Here is a 25,776-nt window from a genome sequence, read left to right on the forward strand (position 1 = left end):
GCTGCACAGTTTCCACCTCATTTTGTGGGCAGTGTGCACATAGCCTGTCTTCTCTTGTTGGCCAGGTCTGCCTATGACGACCTTTCTCAATAACAAGGCTATGCTCACTAAATCTGTACTTAGTCAAAGCTTTCCTTAAGTTTGGGTCAGTCACAGTGGTCAGGTATTCTGCCACTGTTAATTCTTTCCAATGTGTCAAGTAATTATCTTTTTGTTTTCTCATGATATGGTTGGGTCTAATTGTGTTGCTGTCCTGAGGCTCTGTGGGGTGTGTTTGTGTTTGTGAACAGAGCCCCAGGACCAGCTTGCTTAGGGGACTCTTCTCCAGGTTCATCTCTCTGTAGGTGATGGCTTTGTTATGGGAGGTTTGGGAATCGCTTCCTTTTAGGTGGTTGTAGAAAATCTTTCTGGATTTTGATAATTAGCGGGTATCGGCCTAATTCTGCTCTGCATACATTATTTGGTGTTCTACGTTGTACACTGAGGATATTTTTGCAGAATTCTGCATGCGGAGTCTCAATTTGGTGTTTGTCCCATTTTGTGAATTCTTGGTTGGTGAGCGGACCCCAGACTTCACAACCATAAAGGGCAATGGGCTCTATGACTGATTCAAGTATTTTTTAACCAGATCCTAATTGGTATGTCGAATTTTATGCTCCTTTTGATGGTCCTTGTCTATCAGATCGTTCACAGCTTTGTGGAAGTTACCTGTGGCGCTGATGTTTAGGCCAAGGTATGTATCATTTTTTGTGTGCTCTAGGGCAAAGGTGTCTAGATGGAATTTGTATTTGTGGTCCTGGCGACTGGACCTTTTTTGGAACACCATTATTGAGATTTACTGTCAGGGCCTAGGTCTGGCAGAATCTGTGCAGAAGATCTAGGAGCTGCTGTAGGCCGTCCTTGGTCAGAGACAGAAACACCAGATCTTCAGCAAACAGTAGACATTTGACTTCAGATTCTAGTAGGGTGAGGCCGGGTGCTGCAGACTGTTCTAGTGCCCTCGCCAATTCGTTGATAGATATGTTAAAGAGGGTGGGGCTTAAGCTGCCTCCCTGCCTCACCCCACTAATCTCTATAGCTGTGTCTGGTCCTCAGGTCCCTCCAGAGCAGCAGCAGAGGCCCAGCGTGGCCCAGCTGAAGGCCCAGCAGGTGGAGACGACTCGCAGGCTGGTCCAGGAGGAGAATGAGGCTGAGTATCAGAGGGCCCTGGTCAGCATCAAGGAGTCTGTGCGTGCCGTGGATGGCCCTGACCTACGGGAAACCCTGCAGGAGCAGATCAGACAGTGGTTTATCGAGTGCCGGTGAGACAGGCAGGCAACAGGGAAGTCTGTCTTCTTTCACAGTAGCTGTTTCTTTTCTGTGTTATCTTCTCTCTCTGCCCAAACTAACTCCTGCCTCTTTCACTGCCATGTCTCTGAGGTTATCACACCCATAGACTCTTCCTGGCTCCTGCCAAACCCTTCACCACCAGTATGTATCTATCCCTGTTCGTGTCATGAAGAGGAGGTTGGAATGGAAAAGGGGAGGGTGAGGGTGAGGACAAGAGCAAAAACAGAGTGTTCGTGTGAGGCCTAATGGCTGTTAGGTGCAGGATATGGCCGGAGGAAAGGAGTCACAGTCAGTGGCTAGGTGTGTCTTCCCTCTATGTGTGTCTTCCCTCTATGTGTGTCTTCCCTCTTTGTGTGTCTTCCCCTCTATGTGTGTCTTCCCTCTATGTGTGTCTTCCCTCTATGTGTGTCTTCTCCCCTCTATGTGTGTCTTCCCCTCTATGTGTGTCTTCCCTCTATGTGTGTCTCCCCTCTATGTGTGTCTTCCCTCTATGTGTGTCTCACCTCTATGTGTGTCTTCCCTCTATGTGTGTCTTCCCTCTATGTGTGTCTCCCCTCTATGTGTGTCTTCCCTCTATGTGTGTCTGTCCCTCTATGTGTGTCTTCCCTCTATGTGTGTCTTCCCTCTATGTGTGTCTTCCCTCTATGTGTGTCTTCCCTCTATGTGTGTCTTCCCTCCATGTGTGCGTGTCTCCCCTCCATGTGTGCGTGTCTCCCCTCTATGTGTGTGTGTCTCCCCTCTATGTGTGTGTGTCTCCCCTCTATGTGTGTGTGTCTCCCCTCTATGTGTGTCTTCCATCTATGTGTGTCTTCCCTCCATGTGTGTCTTCCCTCCATGTGTGTGTGTCTTCCCTCCATGTGTGTGTGTCTTCCCTCCATGTGTGTGTGTCTTCCCCTCCATGTGTGTGTCTTTTCCCCTCCATGTGTGTGTCTTCCCCTCCATGTGTGTGTGTCTTCCCCTCCATGTGTGTGTGTCTTCCCTCCATGTGTGTGTGTCTTCCCCTCCATGCTAGCTGCCTATTAGTGCATTCCAGGGTGATTTATGGTTGGCCAGCGGTGGATGCTGCCTGCTTACCCAGTAGAGCAGGAACAATGGACATAAGTCATCCAGGCTGGAGAGCCCTGGGGAGTGAACAGAGAGAGAACAGCTCCCATGGGGACGAAGCAATGACCCACAATGGCCCTGGCCTCCACATTCAGCCCCAGTCTGCATCCCAAAAGGCACCCTATTCCCTAAATAGTGTACTACATTTGATCAGAGTCCTATGGGCCCATTTGGGACGCATCCCCAGTGTCTCAGGCTCCAGCCTGGCCTCCACGGCCCTGCCCTCTGCTGTGACCTCGGCTGAGCTGCTGACAACATTATAAGCACCGTGACGGATGGATGAGGTGGTCACACCCTCCAGGGTAGTCTAAACTCTAAACCCTGTTGGTACAGCTTCCTCAACCTGTCTGATGAGAATCTAAACCCTGTCGGTACAACTTCCTCAACCTGTCTGATGAGAATCTAAACCCTGTCGGTACAACTTCCTCAACCTGTCTGATGAGAATCTAAACCCTGTCGGTACAGCTTCCTCAACCTGTCTGATGAGAATCTAAACCCTGTCGGTACAACTTCCTCAACCTGTCTGATGAGAATCTAAACCCTGTCGGTACAGCTTCCTCAACCTGTCTGATGAGAATCTAAACCCTGTCGGTACAGCTTCCTCAACCTGTCTGATGAGAATCTAAACCCTGTCGGTACAGCTTCCTCAACCTGTCTGATGAGAATCTAAACCCTGTCGGTACAGCTTCCTCAACCTGTCTGATGAGAATCTAAACCCTGTCGGTACAACTTCCTCAACCTGTCTGATGAGAATCTAAACCCTGTCGGTACAACTTCCTCAACCTGTCTGATGAGAATCTAAACCCTGTCGGTACAACTTCCTCAACCTGTCTGATGAGAATCTAAACCCTGTCGGTACAGCTTCCTCAACCTGTCTGATGAGAATCTAAACCCTGTCGGTACAGCTTCCTCAACCTGTCTGATGAGAATCTAAACCCTGTCGGTACAGCTTCCTCAACCTGTCTGATGAGAATCTAAACCCTGTCGGTACAACTTCCTCAACCTGTCTGATGAGAATCTAAACCCTGTTGGTACAGCTTCCTCAACCTGTCTGATGAGAACACAAACATTTTGAGGCCAAGAGGAGAGGACCAGATTTGAAGGAAGTTGGAAGCTAAACGTTGGTTCACAGGGTTGCTCTAAGGTTTAGGATAATGAGAGCTGGAAGGGAAGTGAAGGATACATAGTTTGGCGTTCCAAAGAGCAATTCCTGGTCGGGTGATTATTTTCTCTCCACATTGAGATAACTGCTCCATGACATGAACCACCCCTAATTAGTGGAAGTATCTGAGGCATTTAGTTAACCATTAGGAGGGTCTGCCCTCTGGTGACCTTGTTGGAGGTCTGCCATCTAACTCTCAGTGTGACATAGTACAATTCATCAAGAATGATACATCTGTAATGATAATTTAAGAACAGGAAGTATCTTTAAAACATGCTATTTATTGTAGAGATGCCACTGGAAAGTTTCCTGACTTCCCCAATGCTGAGGATGGGGGATCAACAGCCATATTTGCACAGAAGACACCTGACCAGGTAGACTAATGACCCATGGTCCTCATCTAACCTACAGACAGTTAACAAACACTCGTTTCCTTTTCTATGCTCATCTCATGTCTGTTCCTGATAGGTCGCTGCAGAATTAGCAGCGAAAGAGGAAGAGAAGGAGAAGAAGAGGAAAGACAACATAAATAAAGATAAGAAGGGTGGGAAAGACCGCAAGGATCAGAAGAAAGACAAGAAGCGGAGAAGCAAACAGAAGAAAAGAGGAAAAGAAGAAGGAGAGGTGGGCTCAGACAAGGCTTGGCCAATAGTGGCTCATGTTATTAAACAGACAAGGCATGGTGGCCAATAGTGGCTCATGTTATTAAACAGACAAGGCATGGTGGCCAATAGTGGCTCATGTTATTAAACAGACAAGGCATGGTGGCCAATAGTGGCTCATGTTATTAAACAGACAAGGCTTGGCCAATAGTGGCTCATGTTATTAAACAGACAAGGCATGGTGGCCAATAGTGGCTCATGTTATTAAACAGACAAGACTTGGCCAATAGTGGCTCATGTTATTAAACAGACAAGGCTTGGCCAATAGTGGCTCATGTTATTAAACAGACAAGGCATGGTGGCCAATAGTGGCTCATGTTATTAAACAGACAAGGCTTGGCCAATAGTGGCTCATGTTATTAAACAGACAAGGCTTGGCCAATAGTGGCTCATGTTATTAAACAGACAAGGCATGGTGGCCAATAGTGGCTCATGTTATTAAACAGACAAGGCTTGGCCAATAGTGGCTCATGTTATTAAACAGACAAGACTTGGCCAATAGTGGCTCATGTTATTAAACAGACAAGGCTTGGCCAATAGTGGCTCATGTTATTAAACAGACAAGGCTTGGCCAATAGCGGCTCATGTTATTAAACAGACAAGGCTTGGCCAATAGTGGCTCATGTTATTAAACAGACAAGACTTGGCCAATAGTGGCTCATGTTATTAAACAGACAAGGCTTGGCCAATAGTGGCTCATGTTATTAAACAGACAAGACTTGGCCAATAGTGGCTCATGTTATTAAACAGACAAGACTTGGCCAATAGTGGCTCATGCTATTAAACAGACAAGGCTTGGCCAATAGTGGCTCATGCTATTAAACAGACAAGGCTTGGCCAATAGTGGCTCATGCTATTAAACAGACAAGGCTTGGCCAATAGTGGCTCATGTTATTAAACAGACAAGGCTTGGCCAATAGTGGCTCATGTTATTAAACAGACAAGGCATGGTGGCCAATAGTGGCTCATGTTATTAAACAGACAAGACTTGGCCAATAGTGGCTCATGTTATTAAACAGACAAGGCTTGGCCAATAGTGGCTCATGTTATTAAACAGACAAGGCTTGGCCAATAATGGCTCATGTTATTAAACAGACAAGACTTGGCCAATAGTGGCTCATGTTATTAAACAGACAAGACTTGGCCAATAGTGGCTCATGTTATTAAACAGACAAGACTTGGCCAATAGTGGCTCATGTTATTAAACAGACAAGGCATGGTGGCCAATAGTGGCTCATGTTATTAAACAGACAAGGCTTGGCCAATAGTGGCTCATGTTATTAAACAGACAAGGCATGGTGGCCAATAGTGGCTCATGTTATTAAACAGACAAGACTTGGCCAATAGTGGCTCATGTTATTAAACAGACAAGGCTTGGCCAATAGTGGCTCATGTTATTAAACAGACAAGGCATGGTGGCCAATAGTGGCTCATGTTATTAAACAGACAAGGCTTGGCCAATAGTGGCTCATGTTATTAAACAGACAAGGCTTGGCCAATAGTGGCTCATGTTATTAAACAGACAAGACTTGGCCAATAGTGGCTCATGTTATTAAACAGACAAGGCTTGGCCAATAGTGGCTCATGTTATTAAACAGACAAGGCTTGGCCAATAGCGGCTCATGTTATTAAACAGACAAGGCTTGGCCAATAGTGGCTCATGTTATTAAACAGACAAGACTTGGCCAATAGTGGCTCATGTTATTAAACAGACAAGGCTTGGCCAATAGTGGCTCATGTTATTAAACAGACAAGACTTGGCCAATAGTGGCTCATGTTATTAAACAGACAAGACTTGGCCAATAGTGGCTCATGCTATTAAACAGACAAGGCTTGGCCAATAGTGGCTCATGCTATTAAACAGACAAGGCTTGGCCAATAGTGGCTCATGCTATTAAACAGACAAGGCTTGGCCAATAGTGGCTCATGTTATTAAACAGACAAGGCTTGGCCAATAGTGGCTCATGTTATTAAACAGACAAGGCATGGTGGCCAATAGTGGCTCATGTTATTAAACAGACAAGACTTGGCCAATAGTGGCTCATGTTATTAAACAGACAAGGCTTGGCCAATAGTGGCTCATGTTATTAAACAGACAAGGCTTGGCCAATAATGGCTCATGTTATTAAACAGACAAGACTTGGCCAATAGTGGCTCATGTTATTAAACAGACAAGACTTGGCCAATAGTGGCTCATGTTATTAAACAGACAAGACTTGGCCAATAGTGGCTCATGTTATTAAACAGACAAGACTTGGCCAATAGTGGCTCATGTTATTAAACAGACAGGACTTGGCCAATAGTGGCTCATGCTATTTAACAGACAAGGCTTGGCCAATAGTGGCTCATGCTATTAAACAGACAAGGCTTGGTGGCCAATAGTGGCTCATGTTATTAAACAGACAAGGCTTGGCCAATAGTGGCTCATGTTATTAAACAGACAAGGCATGGTGGCCAATAGTGGCTCATGCTATTAAACAGACAAGGCTTGGCCAATATTGGCTCATGCTATTAAACAGACAAGGCTTGATGACCAATAGTAGCTTCAGAATTGCTTTATCCAGTCTTTTGATAAGAAGAGCTGAGTTTATTCTCTTCCCCTGAAACATAACTGATCTGAGTCTGGTCTTAATGCCATTCTTAAAACAAAGTCAAACATAACTGATCTGAGTCTGATCTTAATGCCATTGTTAAAACAAAGTGAAACATAACTGATCTGAGTCTGGTCTTAATGCCATTGTTAAAACAAAGTCAAACACCCAAAACCTTCAGAAGACCACAGTCTCCAAGTCAAACCAGTAGACAGAAAGTGTAAGTGACGGGCAATCGTTGTGTGCTTTTCCTCTTAAGCGAATTGAAGTATGTGCTGTGTTGCAGCCTCTCTCCACCTGTTTTCCTCATGAAGGCCCAATCCCACTGGACGTGCACAATTAAGACCATAAAATACACCTCCGCTACTAAATCAGAAGCTAAGCGGTAGAGCTTTGTCATCTCAGATGATTGAGGGTGTGGTGGAACGAAAGAGACTGCTGAAGACTGTGAAGACTCTGTGAGGAAATGTTTCTGATTTCAGTCAAGTGTTCCTCAAAATGGTTTGTCCCAGTCCACATCCCCCTTGCATGAACATACCCTGTGGAACAACAATATGTCTCTCGTTGTCCTACATCAAGCCAATAAAACTAAGGGCTATATTCATTCTGTAGCGCTGAAGCGTTACAGATTCCGCAATATAAATGTAGAGGTAAATTCCGATTGAGCTGACATGTGCAGCGTTTATCGTGAATGCAGGCTCAGCGAATGCTGGAACATTGCCTTTAAATTTAAATCTCTCTGTAACACTGTGTTTCCTGGATATGGATTGAATAGAGCATTAAGATTATTCATGACTATTTGTTGAATGACTTCTCTATGACTTTAAATCTCTTATTGAAGTAGCTAATATGTGTTCCTGAACAGAATAGCAACAGCTATTGGACAAGGAGGTCACTTGTTTTCAATCAAAGTCTATTTAACTGGGTTTACCGTACAGTCCTGGACATCCGGTTACAGAGTTTGCTTGAATAGGGCTCTTAGAATAGCTGTGATAATGGTTGAGGGTGATAATGTAGGGTTAAAGCCAAAAGAACTGATAAGAGATGTTCAGGAGAACAGAGCTGAGCCTTGGCAGGGCTTCTCTCCTTTGTAGTTGGGAGTCACTTTAGCCTCTCAGACAGAATGGCACAGCGTGCTTCTGAGTGAGGTGTGTGATTAAACTAGCACTCTGCAGTCTGTCAGACTCTAAAAGCAGACTGACCGTCTCAGAGATAAAACCAATGTGTCTTAGTCTGTCACTCAGGCCTTTATCAGAGACGGATAGAGTTGAAAAGGGCATGAGACTTCTCGTTTTACAGTAAGGCTAATCCTGTACACTGGGGACCTTACAATGTTCTAGAATCAGAATGATGTCATGACTAGTGGTTACCGTGCAACAGAAAGAGGATGACAGGTCCTCACTCATATTGTCTGGCTCTGATCCCACAGACTAGAATGGAAGCATTGTACACGTAAAAACCAAGAAATGCCCCTTTAATTTGCTGTGGAGGAACATGTCACATCCACCTGACTACGTTGGAGACAGCTCATGAACCAGAGAAATAGCATGGCTAGAAGGGGACATCACTTTAGAGGTTCCTAGAGGAGTATTCCAGATGTGCTTGGTATGGGATGGTTGAACTCATCAAATAGACACTTCATCTCTATACTGCTTTCTATGACCGTTACGTCTGTAACGGAGGTTAAGTTACACATTGACTCATGGTGGTGTGAACGGTTATATTTTAAACCCTATGGTTGTGCCCTGGTTTGTTATTGGACTTCTATGGGACTTCCTTAACCTTGTCCTGAACAATCCTGGACAGTCCTACAAAGAGAAACAATTAAGTGTTGTCTATAGATCAACACTGGTTTACCAGGTCACTAAAACCCCCCAGTCTAAAGCACGATGATCGACATCAGTTCCTCACTACCTGATCCGTCTCTATTAAAACCCTGGTACGTTCTCACAGCCTTGAAAAGCAACATCTGACATTCGGATCATTCCTGTCCTGTCCTGGTCCTGGTTCTGGTTCTGGTTCTGGTCGATCCATAAGGACGCTTCCTGCCTCGCACCATGAGTGTCGTCATCCAACGTTGGAGCGTATTATGAAGCACTTAAGATTCCTACAATATTTTCAAATGGATTCCTCCTCTTTTGGGAGCCATTAAATGCTACTGGAGGAATGTATTAAAGAATGAGAGGGAACATAAAACATGCCATGTCTGAATAACTGATAGACCCCCCCCCCCCAGTCCATCCCCTTTGAGAATCTGTGCGTGTGCGTGCATGAGCGCGTGTGTTTTCGTATGCGTGCATGTGTAAAGGGACTGGATGTTGATGTTGTACCCCTGACTATGCATTAAGACAACATCTAGTTCTAGAAGTCATCCACCCAGCATCTCTCTGTCTGCTACTGTTTATCCACATCATCAAAGTTAGTTCTGGATCTGATCTGGTGTCACAGCATGGATAATTCTGGATCTGACCTGTTGTCACAGCATAGTTAGTTCTGGATCTGACCTGGTGTCCCAGCATAGTTAGTTCTGGATCTGACCTGGTGTCCCAGCATAGTTAGTTCTGGATCTGACCTGGTGTCACAGCATGGATAGTTCTGGATCTGATCTGGTGTCACAGCATGGATAGTTCTGGATCTGACCTGGTGTCACAGCATGGATAGTTCTGGATCTGACCTGATGTCCCAGCATGGATAGTTCTGGATCTGACCTGGTGTCACAGCATGGATAGTTCTGGATCTGATCTGGTGTCACAGCATGGATAGTTCTGGATCTGATCTGGTGTCACAGCATGGATAGTTCTGGATCTGATCTGGTGTCACAGCATGGATAGTTCTGGATCTGACCTGTTGTCACAGTATAGTTAGTTCTGGATCTGACCTGTTGTCACAGCATAGTTAGTTCTGGATCTGACCTGGTGTCACAACATAGATAGTTCTGGATCTGATCTGGTGTCACAGCATAGTTAGTTCTGGATCTGACCTGGTGTCACAACATAGTTAGTTCTGGATCTGATCTGGTGTCACAGCATAGTTAGCTCTGGATCTGACCTGTTGTCACAGCATAGTTAGTTCTGGATCTGATCTGGTGTCACAGCATGGATAGTTCTGGATCTGATCTGGTGTCACAGCATGGATAGTTCTGGATCTGACCTGGTGTCACAGCATAGATAGTTCTGGATCTGACCTGGTGTCCCAGCATGGATAGTTCTGGATCTGATCTGGTGTCACAGCATAGAGGGTTCTGGATCTGACCTGGTATCACATCATGGATAGTTCTGGATCTGACCTGGTGTCACAGCATGGATAGTTCTGGATCTGACCTGGTGTCACAGCATGGATAGTTCTGGATCTGATCTGGTGTCACAGCACAGCGGAGGGCAGGTCATCTGTAGAGCAGCTTTGAACTCGATCCAAGTCATATGGAGTCTCTGAAAACCTCAAATCTCTCCACTAAATTAGCCATTGGCCACTGTTATTACCTTAAACTGGGGAGGCAGGGTAGCCTAGTGGTTAGCGTGTTGGACTAGTAATCGAAAGGTTGCAAGTTCGAATCCCTGAGCTGACAAGGTACAAACAGGTCGTTCTGCCCCTGAACGAGGTAGTTCCTAGGCCTTCATTGAAAATAAGAATTTGTTCTTAACTGACCTGCCTAGTTAAATTAAAAAAACTACAAGGTGCTCATCTATCTTAAAATACATAGGACTTTAAGGAAATAATACAGAATAAAACTAAAGTTTTAAAACCGTGTCCAGCTATAATACATGTAATGTCATTGATTAATTCATTTCTTGTCTCTTGAAGGAGGAGGAGAAGGGCTGGAAAATGCCCCCGAGCAACTTCCTCCCTACTGTTGTGGAGGGAAACAAAATGTACAAAGGTGAGTTAGAGAGTAGGTATGAGAACCATAGTAATGTATAAAGGTGAGTTAGAGAGTAGGTATGAGTAGGTATGAGGACTATAGTAATGTATAAAGGTGAATTAGAGAGTAGGTATGAGTAGGTATGAGGACCATAGTAATGTATAAAGGTGAGTTAGAGAGTAGGTATGAGGACTATAGTAATGTATAAAGGTGAATTAGAGAGTAGGTATGAGAACCATAGTAATGTATAAAGGTGAGTTAGAGAGTAGGTATGAGGACCATAGTAATGTATAAAGGTGAGTTAGAGAGTAGGTATGAGTAGGTATGAGGACTATAGTAATGTATAAAGGTGAGTTAGAGAGTAGGTATGAGGACCATAGTAATGTATAAAGGTGAGTTAGAGAGTAGGTATGAGGACCATAGTAATGTATAAAGGTGAGTTAGAGAGTAGGTATGAGGACTATAGTAATGTATAAAGGTGAATTAGAGAGTAGGTATGAGTAGGTATGAGGACCATAGTAATGTATAAAGGTGAATTAGAGAGTAGGTATGAGGACTATAGTAATGTACAAAGGTGAGTTAGAGAGTAGGTATGAGCACCATAGTAATGTATAAAGGTGAGTTAGAGAGTAGGTATGAGGACTATAGTAATGTATAAAGGTGAATTAGAGAGTAGGTATGAGAACCATAGTAATGTATAAAGGTGAGTTAGAGAGTAGGTATGAGAACTATAGTAATGTATAAAGGTGAGTTATAGAGTAGGTATGAGGACTATAGTAATGTATAAAGGTGAGTTAGAGAGTAGGTATGAGGACCATAGTAATGTATAAAGGTGAGTTAGAGAGTAGGTATGAGGACTATAGTAATGTATAAAGGTGAATTAGAGAGTAGGTATGAGTAGGTATGAACACCATAGTAATGTGGTGACAGCATTGCTAAAGGGCCGAACTGATAGGCACAGATCTGAAGTCTACCTTCCACAGTGTTTCTCTCTGTGATGGTTCATGATGTCTCACTGAAGACAGCGGTGTATAGTGACAGGAGTCACAGCTTGAGAGGCTAGTGGTTTCTGAATCTTTACCATGGGCCTGTTGTTGGTGTTTTTTTTAATCAGTGTGGGACCACAAATCAATCTGATCACCTGACAGACTTCCTGTCTCTCATGGTGCCCTGGGCCCTTAACAAGGAAGTGATGCGTGCCGCCCAGGCTCCTGTCTCTCAGTGACCCGTGGAGGGGCGTGTGTCCAACCCCCATATCTGTCTTTACGCAATGACTCAGTGAGGAGCAGTTGGACCTGGAGCCTCCAGATTGTTGTTTCAAGTCAACCACCCTGCTTCCTCCAAACCCAATGGAGATGGATGACTGACTTTGTTTTGGTGTTTTAGCTTTTCGCAGGTTTAGTCATTAGCCCTTTGACAGCTATCCCCTCTTCTGGTTAAGTCAGTTTGACTCTTTCCACATTTTGATAGGCGACCAAGGGAGATTTCAACAGAATGTTGAGTACTGAAGTAATGGAGAAACAATGAAGAGAAATGACAGAAGCTGCTGCTTCCCTCCTGTCGCTGCCAGATACAGGTCAAACATCCAGGAGTAACTCTCCATTTGAGCTCGCCTGGCTTCAATATTTTACTCCTTAAAGACTCAAACCCTTTCAACAACGTTTCAGCAGCCAGATGAAGCTTCTCGGTCCCGAGTAGGGAGGGATCTCTCTCTCTCTCTGGAGGAGTCTGCATCCTCCGACCACATACATCCTGGGTCTCATCACTCCTTTCTCTCCCCTCTCTCTCCCTTCATTTAACATATCTGACCCAGTCACCTGAGGTGGAAGGGTTCTAGGTGGAATGGTGGAATGCTTCTCTGGGGGCAGCATGTGTTAATTGGCTTCTCGCAGGCGGTTCCACTGCTGCACAAACACCCACAAGTCACTGAGGGAAATATGCGGGATCAGTCACCACTGCTCCCCGGGCATGTCTCAAAGGTCTACAGGGTTGGTGCCAAAACAACAAACATTATTCAGAGGAGAAATGGCCTGATTATTATATTACACAGGCTTATCCCCCAAAGCTGTGGGGAGTATTATGGATAGCACAGTAGTTTCATTTAAACGTCTAGGAACTCAATAGTTCCATTCTGAATTCCAGGCAGTTTAGTAGTTGAAATGGAATTGACTCCCTCTCTGATACAAAGTGACCAGTCAATATCTCGGCCCATTGAACGTTCATGGGCCTGTGTTATCCTTGGATGAAAGGTAGGTGAATGAGGCTGAAGGGAAGTGAGTGAATAGTCGCTGTGTGTATATCTGTGCCACAGTGTCAAATTGAGCCCTTTCAAGCTGCCAACCCCCATACTACTTCCTAATCTACACAATGAGAGCATTAGAGTCAAATCACTGGGATATCCTGTTGACATCCCTATGGAGGACAAAGATACAGCCTTCTCAGTGTTCCCAGCTTAATGAGATGTGTCATAACAACACAACAACGCCTTTATTCAAAGATACCTACAGTCCAATATTAAACACACATATTCAGAGCAGGTGCCCCATGTGGGAATTCAATTGAAGTTGGTCTTGCCAGCACTGGTTTTACAAACTCCACTTTTTTTGGGACAGCTCAATGGTCTTTTGATCAGAATCATGCTCCAACCAACAGAACCAGCTGGAGAAATTAACATCTTACTTGTGTCTAACCCTAGTCTGTCAGTGACCGTAGAAGGTCTCTGCTCCACCTCTGCTCTGCATCACCTTTAGTTCAGCATTGAGAGGGTGAAGAAGAGGATAACAGAACCTACAACCAATAGTCAGTCAGCAGCTGTAGAGTTAGCAGGAAGTAATTATATTCCCAGTCAAAAGTGTTCAATTCTCTCCTCGTTATGATTCACCTCAGAATGTCAACTGGTACAACACAGGGCTTTAGGTTACATTCCTGTTAGAAGCAACACACACACACAGACCTTTGAGATGTAATGAAGACCAGATGCTGGCCCAGCGCTTTACACCTCACCACCTGACCTCCACAACATTTATAACGTTGTGTGTGTGTGTGTGTGTGTGTGTGTGTGTGTGTGTGTGTGTGTGTGTGTGTGTGTGTGTGTGTGTGTGTGTGTGTGTGTACTGTGTGTACTGTGTGTACTGTGTAGTGAGGTCAGCGGTCTCTACAAGGCCATAGAGTGGTGTTGCCTATATCAGGGGCCAGTCTCTCTTCTTAGCCCAAACTTGCCCCGGTCTAAGGTAGCTGTAGGTTGACGGAGTCTAGACTCCAACATGAGAGGGGAGTGATTGATTTTGAGGTTTTTATTAGGAGTGACCTCTCCTCTTAGTGCAGTAATGGGGAAGGACAGGAACTAAAACACTGCAGCTGGTCCTCCTCCCTCTCCTCCCACTCTCTCTCCTCCCTGCCTTCCTCCTCCCTCTCCCTCTCCTCCCACTCTCTCTCCTCCCTGTCTTCCCTCTCCCTCTCCTCCCTCTCCTCCCACTCTCTCTTCTCCCTCTCCTCCCTCTCCTCCCTCTCCCTCCTCCCTCTCCTCCCACTCTCTCTTCTCCCTCCCTCTCCTACCTCTCCTCCCACTCCCTCTCCCTTTCTTATTCTCCTGTCTCTCGTCTCCTCCTCCCTCCCCACTCCTCCTCCTTCTTCCTCCTCTCTTCTCCTCCTCCCTCCCTCTCTTCATCTCCCTTAAACCTCAGCATTAAAGATCCTTAAACACAGTTTGTCATTAATATTAATAAAGAGCAGAATATAGCTCTTAAACCCATGTAAAACATCCAGCCTGTCAAAGGCCTGATGAAAGATAATAATAATAAACGTCAGGGCGCTTTGTAAACGGTGGTCCTGTCACATCAGCTCTGTTTTATCAGGTGTGTGTAATTGGAAAATGGTTTAATGACTGGCTCGTTAGGTTGATTTAGATGTAATGAAGCGGAAAAGGTGAAGAAAATATTTACCCAGAATTCAATGAGGGTTCAGGTCTATAGGTCCGTTGCTCTGAGAGTTTGTGTTTGTTGGGAAAACAAAAGACGCTTGACTTTCTCGGTAGTGTGAGACTTTTACTTTGGCATCTTGTCCCACTAGTCACGGATAAGTGTTTCATTGAGGTGATCGTTCATTGTGTGATACTTTATCCTGTTATTTTTGTTTTGTTTTGTTTCCGTCTCTCTCGTTGGGTACTTTTTTTTGTTTATATCACTTTTTTTCCCACTACCTCCTCTACTTCCCCCCATACATCCCAGCTGGGCTGGGGGCTGGAAGGGAACCATGGACGGACAAACCCTGGGAGTGTGATTGGAACTGGACCTCTCTTCCTGTGTGCCCAGACAAGCCAGGCCCAGCGTCACGGAGCAGCGGTTAGATGTGAACCATGGATATCATTTCAATTTCCTGGCCAGAGGACCGTGCAATAGGAAGCATTCTTTACTTAGCAGACTCACTCTTCCTGTTTGCAGCTCAGCTCAAAACACCTTGTTTTTCCCAGAGTGAACAAGCAGAAAAGGGGCTCTGTGGTAGAAAGGTGTGCAGCAGCATACTAATGGCTAGATATATATTGGAAGCCGAAGCACATACTGTGGGTGTAGCAGACTGTGGCCTTGGCAAAGACAACGCTGTTGATCACAATTCAGTTCTAATGTGTCTTTCACCAGCCAGGTGGTATATATATATATTATGTATATATATGGCCAACACAGTGTATCCAATGACAGAGCAGCCTGTTCTTACAGATGTGTGTGTGTGTGTGTGTGTCGTGAGCTTGACGTGAGCTTGTCCAATAGTCAGCTTGGTCAAGTGAACTGATTAAATTGCCGTTGGCTTATCCTCAGACCTAGTGAGACTTTTTCTCTACCCAGCCTAAGTCTCTTAAATTCTCCTAATGGCAATATAGTGGACTTTAAATGCTGACCTTTCTACCACTTGCACCACTGCTTTCTCTTCACACCCTTCTACTTTCAGAGGCATAGAAAGGAGGCCCTCTTTAAACAAACAGACAGATTGACTTTTGGGAACACACACACACGAGACAAGAGAAAAGGTAATTACATGTATCAGATTGCCTGGGGGATGTTTTGAAGCGGGGGACTTTTAAAAGGGGGCCTTGTGGAGGAGGAGAGGAAAGGTTGATCTCTGACCTTCTGAGCAGATCTCATTTCAAAGAGACGCCGTATATAGAGGTGCCACCGACGCAAGCCGTCAAACCAACGGCCTTTGACTCCTGCCTGAACTTGACAGGTCAGCATTCGAAAGGGGGGGGGGGGGATTTATCTGTCAAATGTGAAAACAAGTCGGATGTTGGTAATTATCTTGTGATACCATGTTAACAAAAAGGTCTCACAAAATGGCACATTTTGACCACAACCGTTACCATGCCAATGCAGAGACCAAAGGAGGATTTTAGAAGAGAGATGGCAGAGCAGCTGTGGTCTTCTGTCTGTAATGGCCTTTGGCCGTACCAGTGTTTAGTCGTGTCCGGCATTTTAAATGGTTGTTTTGAAGGCTCAGATCCCATTCCCCCCACCTGTCTGGCTTGATGTGGAAATCTTTGCTTGGCATTGTGACTGGTAGCAGGAACAGGAAGTTAATTTCCTGACCAGGAAGTGGTGCCTGAGAGCGGACAGAGCAACTTGGAAAGGACAATATGCATTGCCTTAGTCCCACACAAAAACACATACACTCCTCCACCTGCCTCTCTCTCTGGTCCTGTCTGCTTTCCCTGCTGACCACTCCAGCATGCTTCCTCATGCTCTACTCTGTGTGTGTGTGTGTGTGTGTGTGTGTGTGTGTGTGTGTGTGTGTGTGTGTGTGTGTGGTGTGTGGTGTGTGGTGTGTGGTGTGTGGTGTGTGTGTGGTGTGTGTGTGTGTAGACGTGTGGCAGGGGCGTGATGAAACACAGAACTTCCTGCAGCGGTTTGATGCCCAGCTGGTGCGTGAGGAGAAGAGGTTGGAGGTGGAGGAGGAGGTCAGAGTTCAGGTGAGAGACTGGGCCATTGGTCTCAACACACACTCACACACAAACATTCACACACACACACTTGTGTTGTGGAACAATGCAAAATAAATTCTGCTTTGAAAGTTGATAAACTTGTAACCCCCCTTTTGAGAAAATGGTCCTTGAATGTTTTGGTACCTACTGGAGAGCTCTTCATTAAGGATTCACATGAGACCATTTGCTAAACAGTAGTTTAGTAAACAACCAAAAATGTGAAGACTAAAAGTGGTAAAAGTAGTAGCCTACAATAAGGAAATACACTTGATCTCGTCCTTGGCCTATATCCTAATCTGACTTTGGTTCAGGTCATGTTGTTCTTCACATGACCGTCTCTGGTAAACACACACTATATCAAATAGAATCAGTGTATTTGTCACACAGGATACAGAAGGTGTAAACGGTACAGTGAAATGGTTATGTGCATATTTGTATAGTAGCAAAAAAATTAAAAAGTGTCCACAAAAAATATTGTATAAATATTTTACATTTATTAGATGATGCTTAGTGCTTACCCAGACACTCCAACCAACCCCCAGACACTCTAACCAACCCCCAGACACTCCAACCAACCGCCAGACACTCCAACCAACCGCCAGACACTCCAACCAATCCCCAGACACTCCAACCAATCCCCAGACACTCCAACCAACCCCAACCAATCCCCAGACACTCCAACCAACCCCCAGACACTCCAACCAACCCCCAGACACTCTAACCAACCCCCAGACACTCCAACCAACCGCCAGACACTCCAACCAACCGCCAGACACTCCAACCAATCCCCAGACACTCCAACCAATCCCCAGACACTCCAACCAACCCCAACCAATCCCCAGACACTCCAACCAACCCCCAGACACTCCAACCAACCCCCAGACACTCCAACCAACCCCCAGACACTCCAACCAACCCCCAGACACTCCAACCAACCCCCAGACACTCTAACCAACCCCCAGACACTCTAACCAACCCCCAGACACTCTAACCAACCCCCAGACACACAACCAACCCCCCGACACACCGACCAACCCCCAGACACACCGACCAACCCCCAGACACTCCGACCAACCCCCAGACACTCCGACCAACCCCCACAGACACACCGACCAACCCCCAGACACACCAACCAACCCCCAGACACACTTACCAACCCCCAGACACACTTACCAACCCCCAGACACACTTACCAACCCCCAGACACACTTACCAACCCCCAGAAACACTGACCAACCCCCCAGTTGCACTAACCAACCCCCAGTCACACTAACCAACCCCCAGTCACATTAATCAACCCCCAGACACATTAGCCAACCCCCAGACACACTATCCAACCCCCAGACACACTAACCAACCCCCAGACACACTAACCAACCCCCAGACACATTAACCAACCCCCAGACACATTAACCAACCCCCAGACACATTAACCAACCCCCAGACACACTTGTCTAAATTGATGGGTCATGTGAACTAAATGCTAAAACAAACCCCCAGACCCCCTAACCAACCCCCAGACACACTAACCAACACCAAGACACACTAACCAACCCCCAGACACACTAACCAACCCCCAGAACCACACTGACCAACCCCCAGACACACTAGCCAACCCCCAGACACACTAACCAACCTCCAGACACACCGGCCAACCCCCAGACACACTAGCCAACCCCCAGACACACCAACCAACCCCCAGACACACCAACCAACCCCCAGACACACTAACCAACCCCCAGACACACTATCCAACCCCCAGACACACCAGCCAACCCCCAGACACACCAGCCAACCCCCAGACACACTAGCCAACCCCCAGACACACCAACCAACCCCCAGCCACATCTAGCTAAGTGAATGGGGCCCTATTGTCTAGACATGTACACGTGTTCATGAAATCCAATAGGTGGCTGTAATCACAATCAGACACAGCTGGCTAACTTGATGGGTCATGTAATCATCTGGCGAAGTGGAGTCTTTTGTTTAGACATGTAGCGAGCTAGCTAGCTAAACAATGAACCATAATCCCAACCCATACTACTGGCAATACAAACGGTTTGTCATAGCTAGCCACCATGCATGAAATGCTGTAGTATGAATCAACCAACCCCCCGACACACCGACCAACCCCCAGACACACCGACCAACCCCCAGACACTCCGACCAACCCCCAGACACTCCGACCAACCCCCACAGACACACCGACCAACCCCCAGACACACCGACCAACCCCCAGACACACTTACCAACCCCCAGACACACTTACCAACCCCCAAACACACTTACCAACCCCCAGAAACACTGACCAACCCCCCAGTTGCACTAACCAACCCCCAGTCACATTAATCAACCCCCAGACACATTAGCCAACCCCCAGACACACTATCCAACCCCCAGACACACTAACCAACCCCCAGACACACTAACCAACCCCCAGACACATTAACCAACCCCCAGACACATTAACCAACCCCCAGACACATTAACCAACCCCCAGACACACTTGTCTAAATTGATGGGTCATGTGAACTAAATGCTAAAACAAACCCCCAGACCCCCTAACCAACCCCCAGACACACTAACCAACACCAAGACACACTAACCAACCCCCAGACACACTAACCAACCCCCAGAACCACACCAACCAACACCAAGACACACTAACCAACCCCCAGACACACCAACTAATCCCAAGACACACTAACCAACCCCCAGAACCACACTGACCAACCCCCAGACACACTAGCCAACCCCCAGACACACTAACCAACCTCCAGACACACCGGCCAACCCCCAGACACACTAGCCAACCCCCAGACACACCAACCAACCCCCAGACACACTAGCCAACCCCCAGACACACCAACCAACCCCCAGCCACATCTAGCTAAGTGAATGGGGCCCTATTGTCTAGACATGTACACGTGTTCATGAAATCCAATAGGTGGCTGTAATCACAATCAGACACAGCTGGCTAACTTGATGGGTCATGTAATCATCTGGCGAAGTGGAGTCTTTTGTTTAGACATGTAGCGAGCTAGCTAGCTAAACAATGAACCATAATCCCAACCCATACTACTGGCAATACAAACGGTTTGTCATAGCTAGCCACCATGCATGAAATGCTGTAGTATGAATCAACCAACCCCCCGACACACCGACCAACCCCCAGACACACCGACCAACCCCCAGACACTCCGACCAACCCCCAGACACTCCGACCAACCCCCACAGACACACTGACCAACCCCCAGACACACCGACCAACCCCCAGACACACTTACCAACCCCCAGACACACTTACCAACCCCCAGACACACTTACCAACCCCCAGAAACACTGACCAACCCCCCAGTTGCACTAACCAACCCCCAGTCACATTAATCAACCCCCAGACACATTAGCCAACCCCCAGACACACTATCCAACCCCCAGACACACTAACCAACCCCCAGACACACTAACCAACCCCCAGACACATTAACCAACCCCCAGACACATTAACCAACCCCCAGACACATTAACCAACCCCCAGACACACTTGTCTAAATTGATGGGTCATGTGAACTAAATGCTAAAACAAACCCCCAGACCCCCTAACCAACCCCCAGACACACTAACCAACACCAAGACACACTAACCAACCCCCAGACACACTAACCAACCCCCAGAACCACACCAACCAACACCAAGACACACTAACCAACCCCCAGACACACCAACTAATCCCCAGACACACTAACCAACCCCCAGAACCACACTGACCAACCCCCAGACACACTAGCCAACCCCCAGACACACTAACCAACCTCCAGACACACCGGCCAACCCCCAGACACACTAGCCAACCCCCAGACACACCAACCAACCCCCAGACACACCAACCAACCCCCAGACACACTAACCAACCCCCAGACACACTATCCAACCCCCAGACACACCAGCCAACCCCCAGACACACCAGCCAACCCCCAGACACACTAGCCAACCCCCAGACACACCAACCAACCCCCAGCCACATCTAGCTAAGTGAATGGGGCCCTATTGTCTAGACATGTACACGTGTTCATGAACTCCAATAGGTGGCTGTAATCACAATCAGACACAGCTGGCTAACTTGATGGGTCATGTAATCATCTGGCGAAGTGGAGTCTTTTGTTTAGACATTTAGCGAGCTAGCTAGCTAAACAATGAACCATAATCCCAACCCATACTACTGGCAATACAAACGGTTTGTCATAGCTAGCCACCATGCATGAAATGCTGTAGTATGAATCTGAAGATAGCTAAAGCTAACCAATTAGGCTCAATGTTAGCTAGCTAGCTAACATTAGGCTATAACTAGCAGTAAAAATGGATTCTGAGATACAACTAATATTACTACACAGATCATACACGTAACGTTAGCTAGCGAGCCAGCAAGCTAATGTTTGTTAGATAGTGAACAGTACGCTTTAAATTGCAATGAAAACGCAGTTTAGCCCATGCATTCATGTCAGTCCATCCCTATTAAAAAATTACAATGCATTATTAACCTTTAAAAAACAATCAGTTCATCACCTGAAGATAATATTACCTCAAATGAAACAGAATTCACATTTACCCTGTTGCATACATCAGAAGCGGGCTTGAAATGCTGCACATCTGTGAACGATTTCCAACTATGAGACAAGCCGAGTGGTTATGGTGACTGGTGAGCGTGCATGTTAAAACATCTCTCCACAGGTCGATGAGCTGATGAGACAGGAAGTGAAGAATCTCAAGCTGGCTGTGGACCGAGAGAAAGGGAAGAAGAAGAAGAAGGGAAAGAAAGGTGGCAAGAAGGTAAAGAGTCGCTCTGCTCTGAACTCGTGTGGATGTGGGGTCTGGATAGTTTGGATGGTGATGGTGAGATATGGGGTTAATCCAAGTCATATGATCAGACGTATGTATGGTTGGGATGAAGGATTACACATTTCGTAGGTAAGCAATAATAGCTTCCATGTGGCATTTCTACCACTGCTTAATGTAGGAATAATATAAAATGGACATCCATAATCTCAAAATAAAATGAGCGTTATGAATGAATGTAATGAAATGAAAGTAATCAACCATTGGCCTCGTTGTCTGTTGGTGTGAATGTCATTCTATTGTACCTCACAGCTGTCTTCTCTGGGTTCTGTTTGTCCTTTTCCAAACAAACTAAGTAGATATGAGAACAGTCATTACATTTCTACACTAGTGTCAGTTCATCCCCACAATTTGCATATGCCCTGCACATTCCCCTCCCCCATATCTCATTTTGTGCCAAATCTGTGAGACATTTTTGAGAAAGTATAAACCATATATTGTGTTACCTACAGGTGATAGAAAAGAGCAGAAACACTGAACCTGTCCGTTCAGACCCCAGTCCTTCCTCCCTACAGGTTATAGAAAAGAGCAGAAACACTGAACCTGTCTGTTCAGACCCCAGTCCTTCCTACCTACAGGTTATAGAAAAGAGCAGAAACACTGAACCTGTCTGTTCAGACCCCAGTCCTTCCTACCTACAGGTTATAGAAAAGAGCAGAAACACTGAACCTGTCTGTTCAGACCCCAGTCCTTCATACCTACAGGTTATAGAAAAGAGCAGAAACACTGAACCTGTCCGTTCAGACCCCAGTCCTTCCTACCTACAGGTTATAGAAAAGAGCAGAAACACTGAACCTGTCTGTTCAGACCCCAGTCCTTCCTACCTACAGGTTATAGAAAAGAGCAGAAACACTGAACCTGTCTGTTCAGACCCCAGTCCTTCCTACCTACAGGTTATAGAAAAGAGCAGAAACACTGAACCTGTCTGTTCAGACCCCAGTCCTTCCTACCTACAGGTTATAGAAAAGAGCAGAAACACTGAACCTGTCCGTTCAGACCCCAGTCCTTCCTACCTACAGGTTATAGAAAAGAGCAGAAACACTGAACCTGTCCGTTCAGACCCCAGTCCTTCCTACCTACAGGTTATAGAAAAGAGCAGAAACACTGAACCTGTCCGTTCAGACCCCAGTCCTTCCTACCTACAGGTGATAGAAAAGAGCAGAAACACTGAACCTGTCTGTTCAGACCCCAGTCCTACCTACCTACAGGTGATAGAAAAGAGCAGAAACACTGAACCTGTCTGTTCAGACCCCAGTCCTACCTACCTACAGGTTATAGAAAAGAGCAGAAACACTGAACCTGTCTGTTCAGACCCCAGTCCTACCTACCTACAGGTTATAGAAAAGAGCAGAAACACTGAACCTGTCCGTTCAGACCCCAGTCCTTCCTACCTACAGGTGATAGAAAAGAGCAGAAACACTGAAGCTGTCTGTTCAGACCCCAGTCCTTCCTACCTACAGGTGATAGAAAAGAGCAGAAACACTGAACCTGTCTGTTCAGACCCCAGTCCTTCCTACCTACAGGTTATAGAAAAGAGCAGAAACACTGAACCTGTCTGTTCAGACCCCAGTCCTTCCTACCTACAGGTTATAGAAAAGAGCAGAAACACTGAACCTGTCCGTTCAGACCCCAGTCCTTCCTACCTACAGGTGATAGAAAAGAGCAGAAACACTGAACCTGTCTGTTCAGACCCCAGTCCTTCCTACCTACAGGTTATAGAAAAGAGCAGAAACACTGAACCTGTCTGTTCAGACCCCAGTCCTTCCTACCTACAGGTTATAGAAAAGAGCAGAAACACTGAACCTGTCTGTTCAGACCCCAGTCCTACCTACCTACAGGTGATAGAAAAGAGCAGAAACACTGAACCTGTCTGTTCAGACCCCAGTCCTTCCTACCTACAGGTGATAGAAAAGAGCAGAAACACTGAACCTGTCTGTTCAGACCCCAGTCCTTCCTACCTACAGGTTATAGAAAAGAGCAGAAACACTGAACCTGTCTGTTCAGACCCCAGTCCTTCCTACCTACAGGTGATAGAAAAGAGCAGAAACACTGAACCTGTCTGTTCAGACCCCAGTCCTTCCTACCTACAGGTTATAGAAAAGAGCAGAAACACTGAACCTGTCTGTTCAGACCCCAGTCCTTCCTACCTACAGGTTATAGAAAAGAGCAGAAACACTGAACCTGTCCGTTCAGACCCCAGTCCTTCCTACCTACAGGTGATAGAAAAGAGCAGAAACACTGAACCTGTCTGTTCAGACCCCAGTCCTTCCTACCTACAGGTTATAGAAAAGAGCAGAAACACTGAACCTGTCCGTTCAGACCCCAGTCCTTCCTACCTACAGGTTATAGAAAAGAGCAGAAACACTGAACCTGTCTGTTCAGACCCCAGTCCTTCCTACCTACAGGTGATAGAAAAGAGCAGAAACACTGAACCTGTCTGTTCAGACCCCAGTCCTTCCTACCTACAGGTTATAGAAAAGAGCAGAAACACTGAACCTGTCTGTTCAGACCCCAGTCCTTCCTACCTACAGGTTATAGAAAAGAGCAGAAACACTGAACCTGTCTGTTCAGACCCCAGTCCTTCCTACCTACAGGTTATAGAAAAGAGCAGAAACACTGAACCTGTCTGTTCAGACCCCAGTCCTTCCTACCTACAGGTTATAGAAAAGAGCAGAAACACTGAACCTGTCTGTTCAGACCCCAGTCCTTCCTACCTACAGGTTATAGAAAAGAGCAGAAACACTGAACCTGTCTGTTCAGACCCCAGTCCTTCCTACCTACAGGTTATAGAAAAGAGCAGAAACACTGAACCTGTCTGTTCAGACCCCAGTCCTTCCTACCTACAGGTTATAGAAAAGAGCAGAAACACTGAACCTGTCCGTTCAGACCCCAGTCCTTCCTACCTACAGGTGATAGAAAAGAGCAGAAACACTGAACCTGTCTGTTCAGACCCCAGTCCTTCCTACCTACAGGTTATAGAAAAGAGCAGAAACACTGAACCTGTCTGTTCAGACCCCAGTCCTTCCTACCTACAGGTTATAGAAAAGAGCAGAAACACTGAACCTGTCTGTTCAGACCCCAGTCCTTCATACCTACAGGTTATAGAAAAGAGCAGAAACACTGAACCTGTCCGTTCAGACCCCAGTCCTTCCTACCTACAGGTTATAGAAAAGAGCAGAAACACTGAACCTGTCCGTTCAGACCCCAGTCCTTCCTACCTACAGGTTATAGAAAAGAGCAGAAACACTGAACCTGTCTGTTCAGACCCCAGTCCTTCCTACCTACAGGTGATAGAAAAGAGCAGAAACACTGAACCTGTCTGTTCAGACCCCAGTCCTTCCTACCTACAGGTGATAGAAAAGAGCAGAAACACTGAACCTGTCCGTTCAGACCCCAGTCCTTCCTACCTACAGGTTATAGAAAAGAGCAGAAACACTGAACCTGTCCGTTCAGACCCCAGTCCTTCCTACCTACAGGTTATAGAAAAGAGCAGAAACACTGAACCTGTCTGTTCAGACCCCAGTCCTTCCTACCTACAGGTGATAGAAAAGAGCAGAAACACTGAACCTGTCTGTTCAGACCCCAGTCCTTCCTACCTACAGGTTATAGAAAAGAGCAGAAACACTGAACCTGTCCGTTCAGACCCCAGTCCTTCCTACCTACAGGTGATAGAAAAGAGCAGAAACACTGAACCTGTCCGTTCAGACCCCAGTCCTTCCTACCTACAGGTTATGGCAAATATGTTGTTTTAGTATTTCTCCAGTAGCCCCAAACTTCTATGTCAAAGATAATAAAACAAAAACACTACAGTAAATACTACAGTATACTACAGTCCACAAAAACACTACAGTAAATACTACAGTATACTACAGTCCACAAAAACACTACAGTATATACTACAGTCCACAAAAACACTACAGTAAATACTACAGTATACTACAGTCCACAAAAACACTACAGTAAATACTACAGTATACTAGTCCACAAAAACACTACAGTAAATACTACAGTATACTACAGTCCACAAAAACACTACAGTATATACTATTTATTTTACTGCAGTATTTATAATATAGTAAACTGTAAATACTACAGTATACAACAGTGAATAATACAGTTAGGTCCACAAAAACCCTACAGTGAATACTACAGTATACTACAGTCCACAGAAACACTACAGTGAATACTTAAGCAACAAGGCATGAGGA

The 25,776-nt window shown here is 46.0% G+C and overlaps 1 protein-coding gene across 1 annotated transcript in view; it reads left to right on the top strand.

Moving 5' to 3' along the window:
* LOC110527289 (dynein regulatory complex subunit 11) overlaps window positions 1-25,776 on the top strand; it is a 53,974-nt gene that overhangs the window by 7,509 nt on the left and 20,689 nt on the right. Inside the window, exons 5-10 of the mRNA XM_090239772.1 lie at window positions 1,096-1,301; window positions 3,885-3,969; window positions 4,064-4,219; window positions 10,650-10,725; window positions 16,557-16,663; window positions 21,404-21,502. Coding sequence (XP_090095898.1) covers window positions 1,096-1,301; window positions 3,885-3,969; window positions 4,064-4,219; window positions 10,650-10,725; window positions 16,557-16,663; window positions 21,404-21,502 — 729 coding nt within the window. The remainder of the gene's footprint in view (window positions 1-1,095; window positions 1,302-3,884; window positions 3,970-4,063; window positions 4,220-10,649; window positions 10,726-16,556; window positions 16,664-21,403; window positions 21,503-25,776) is intronic.

This window comes from Oncorhynchus mykiss, chromosome 7 (genome assembly GCF_057628025.1).
Source record: "Oncorhynchus mykiss isolate SJ-2025 chromosome 7, ASM5762802v1, whole genome shotgun sequence".
Lineage (NCBI taxonomy): Eukaryota > Metazoa > Chordata > Actinopteri > Salmoniformes > Salmonidae > Oncorhynchus > Oncorhynchus mykiss.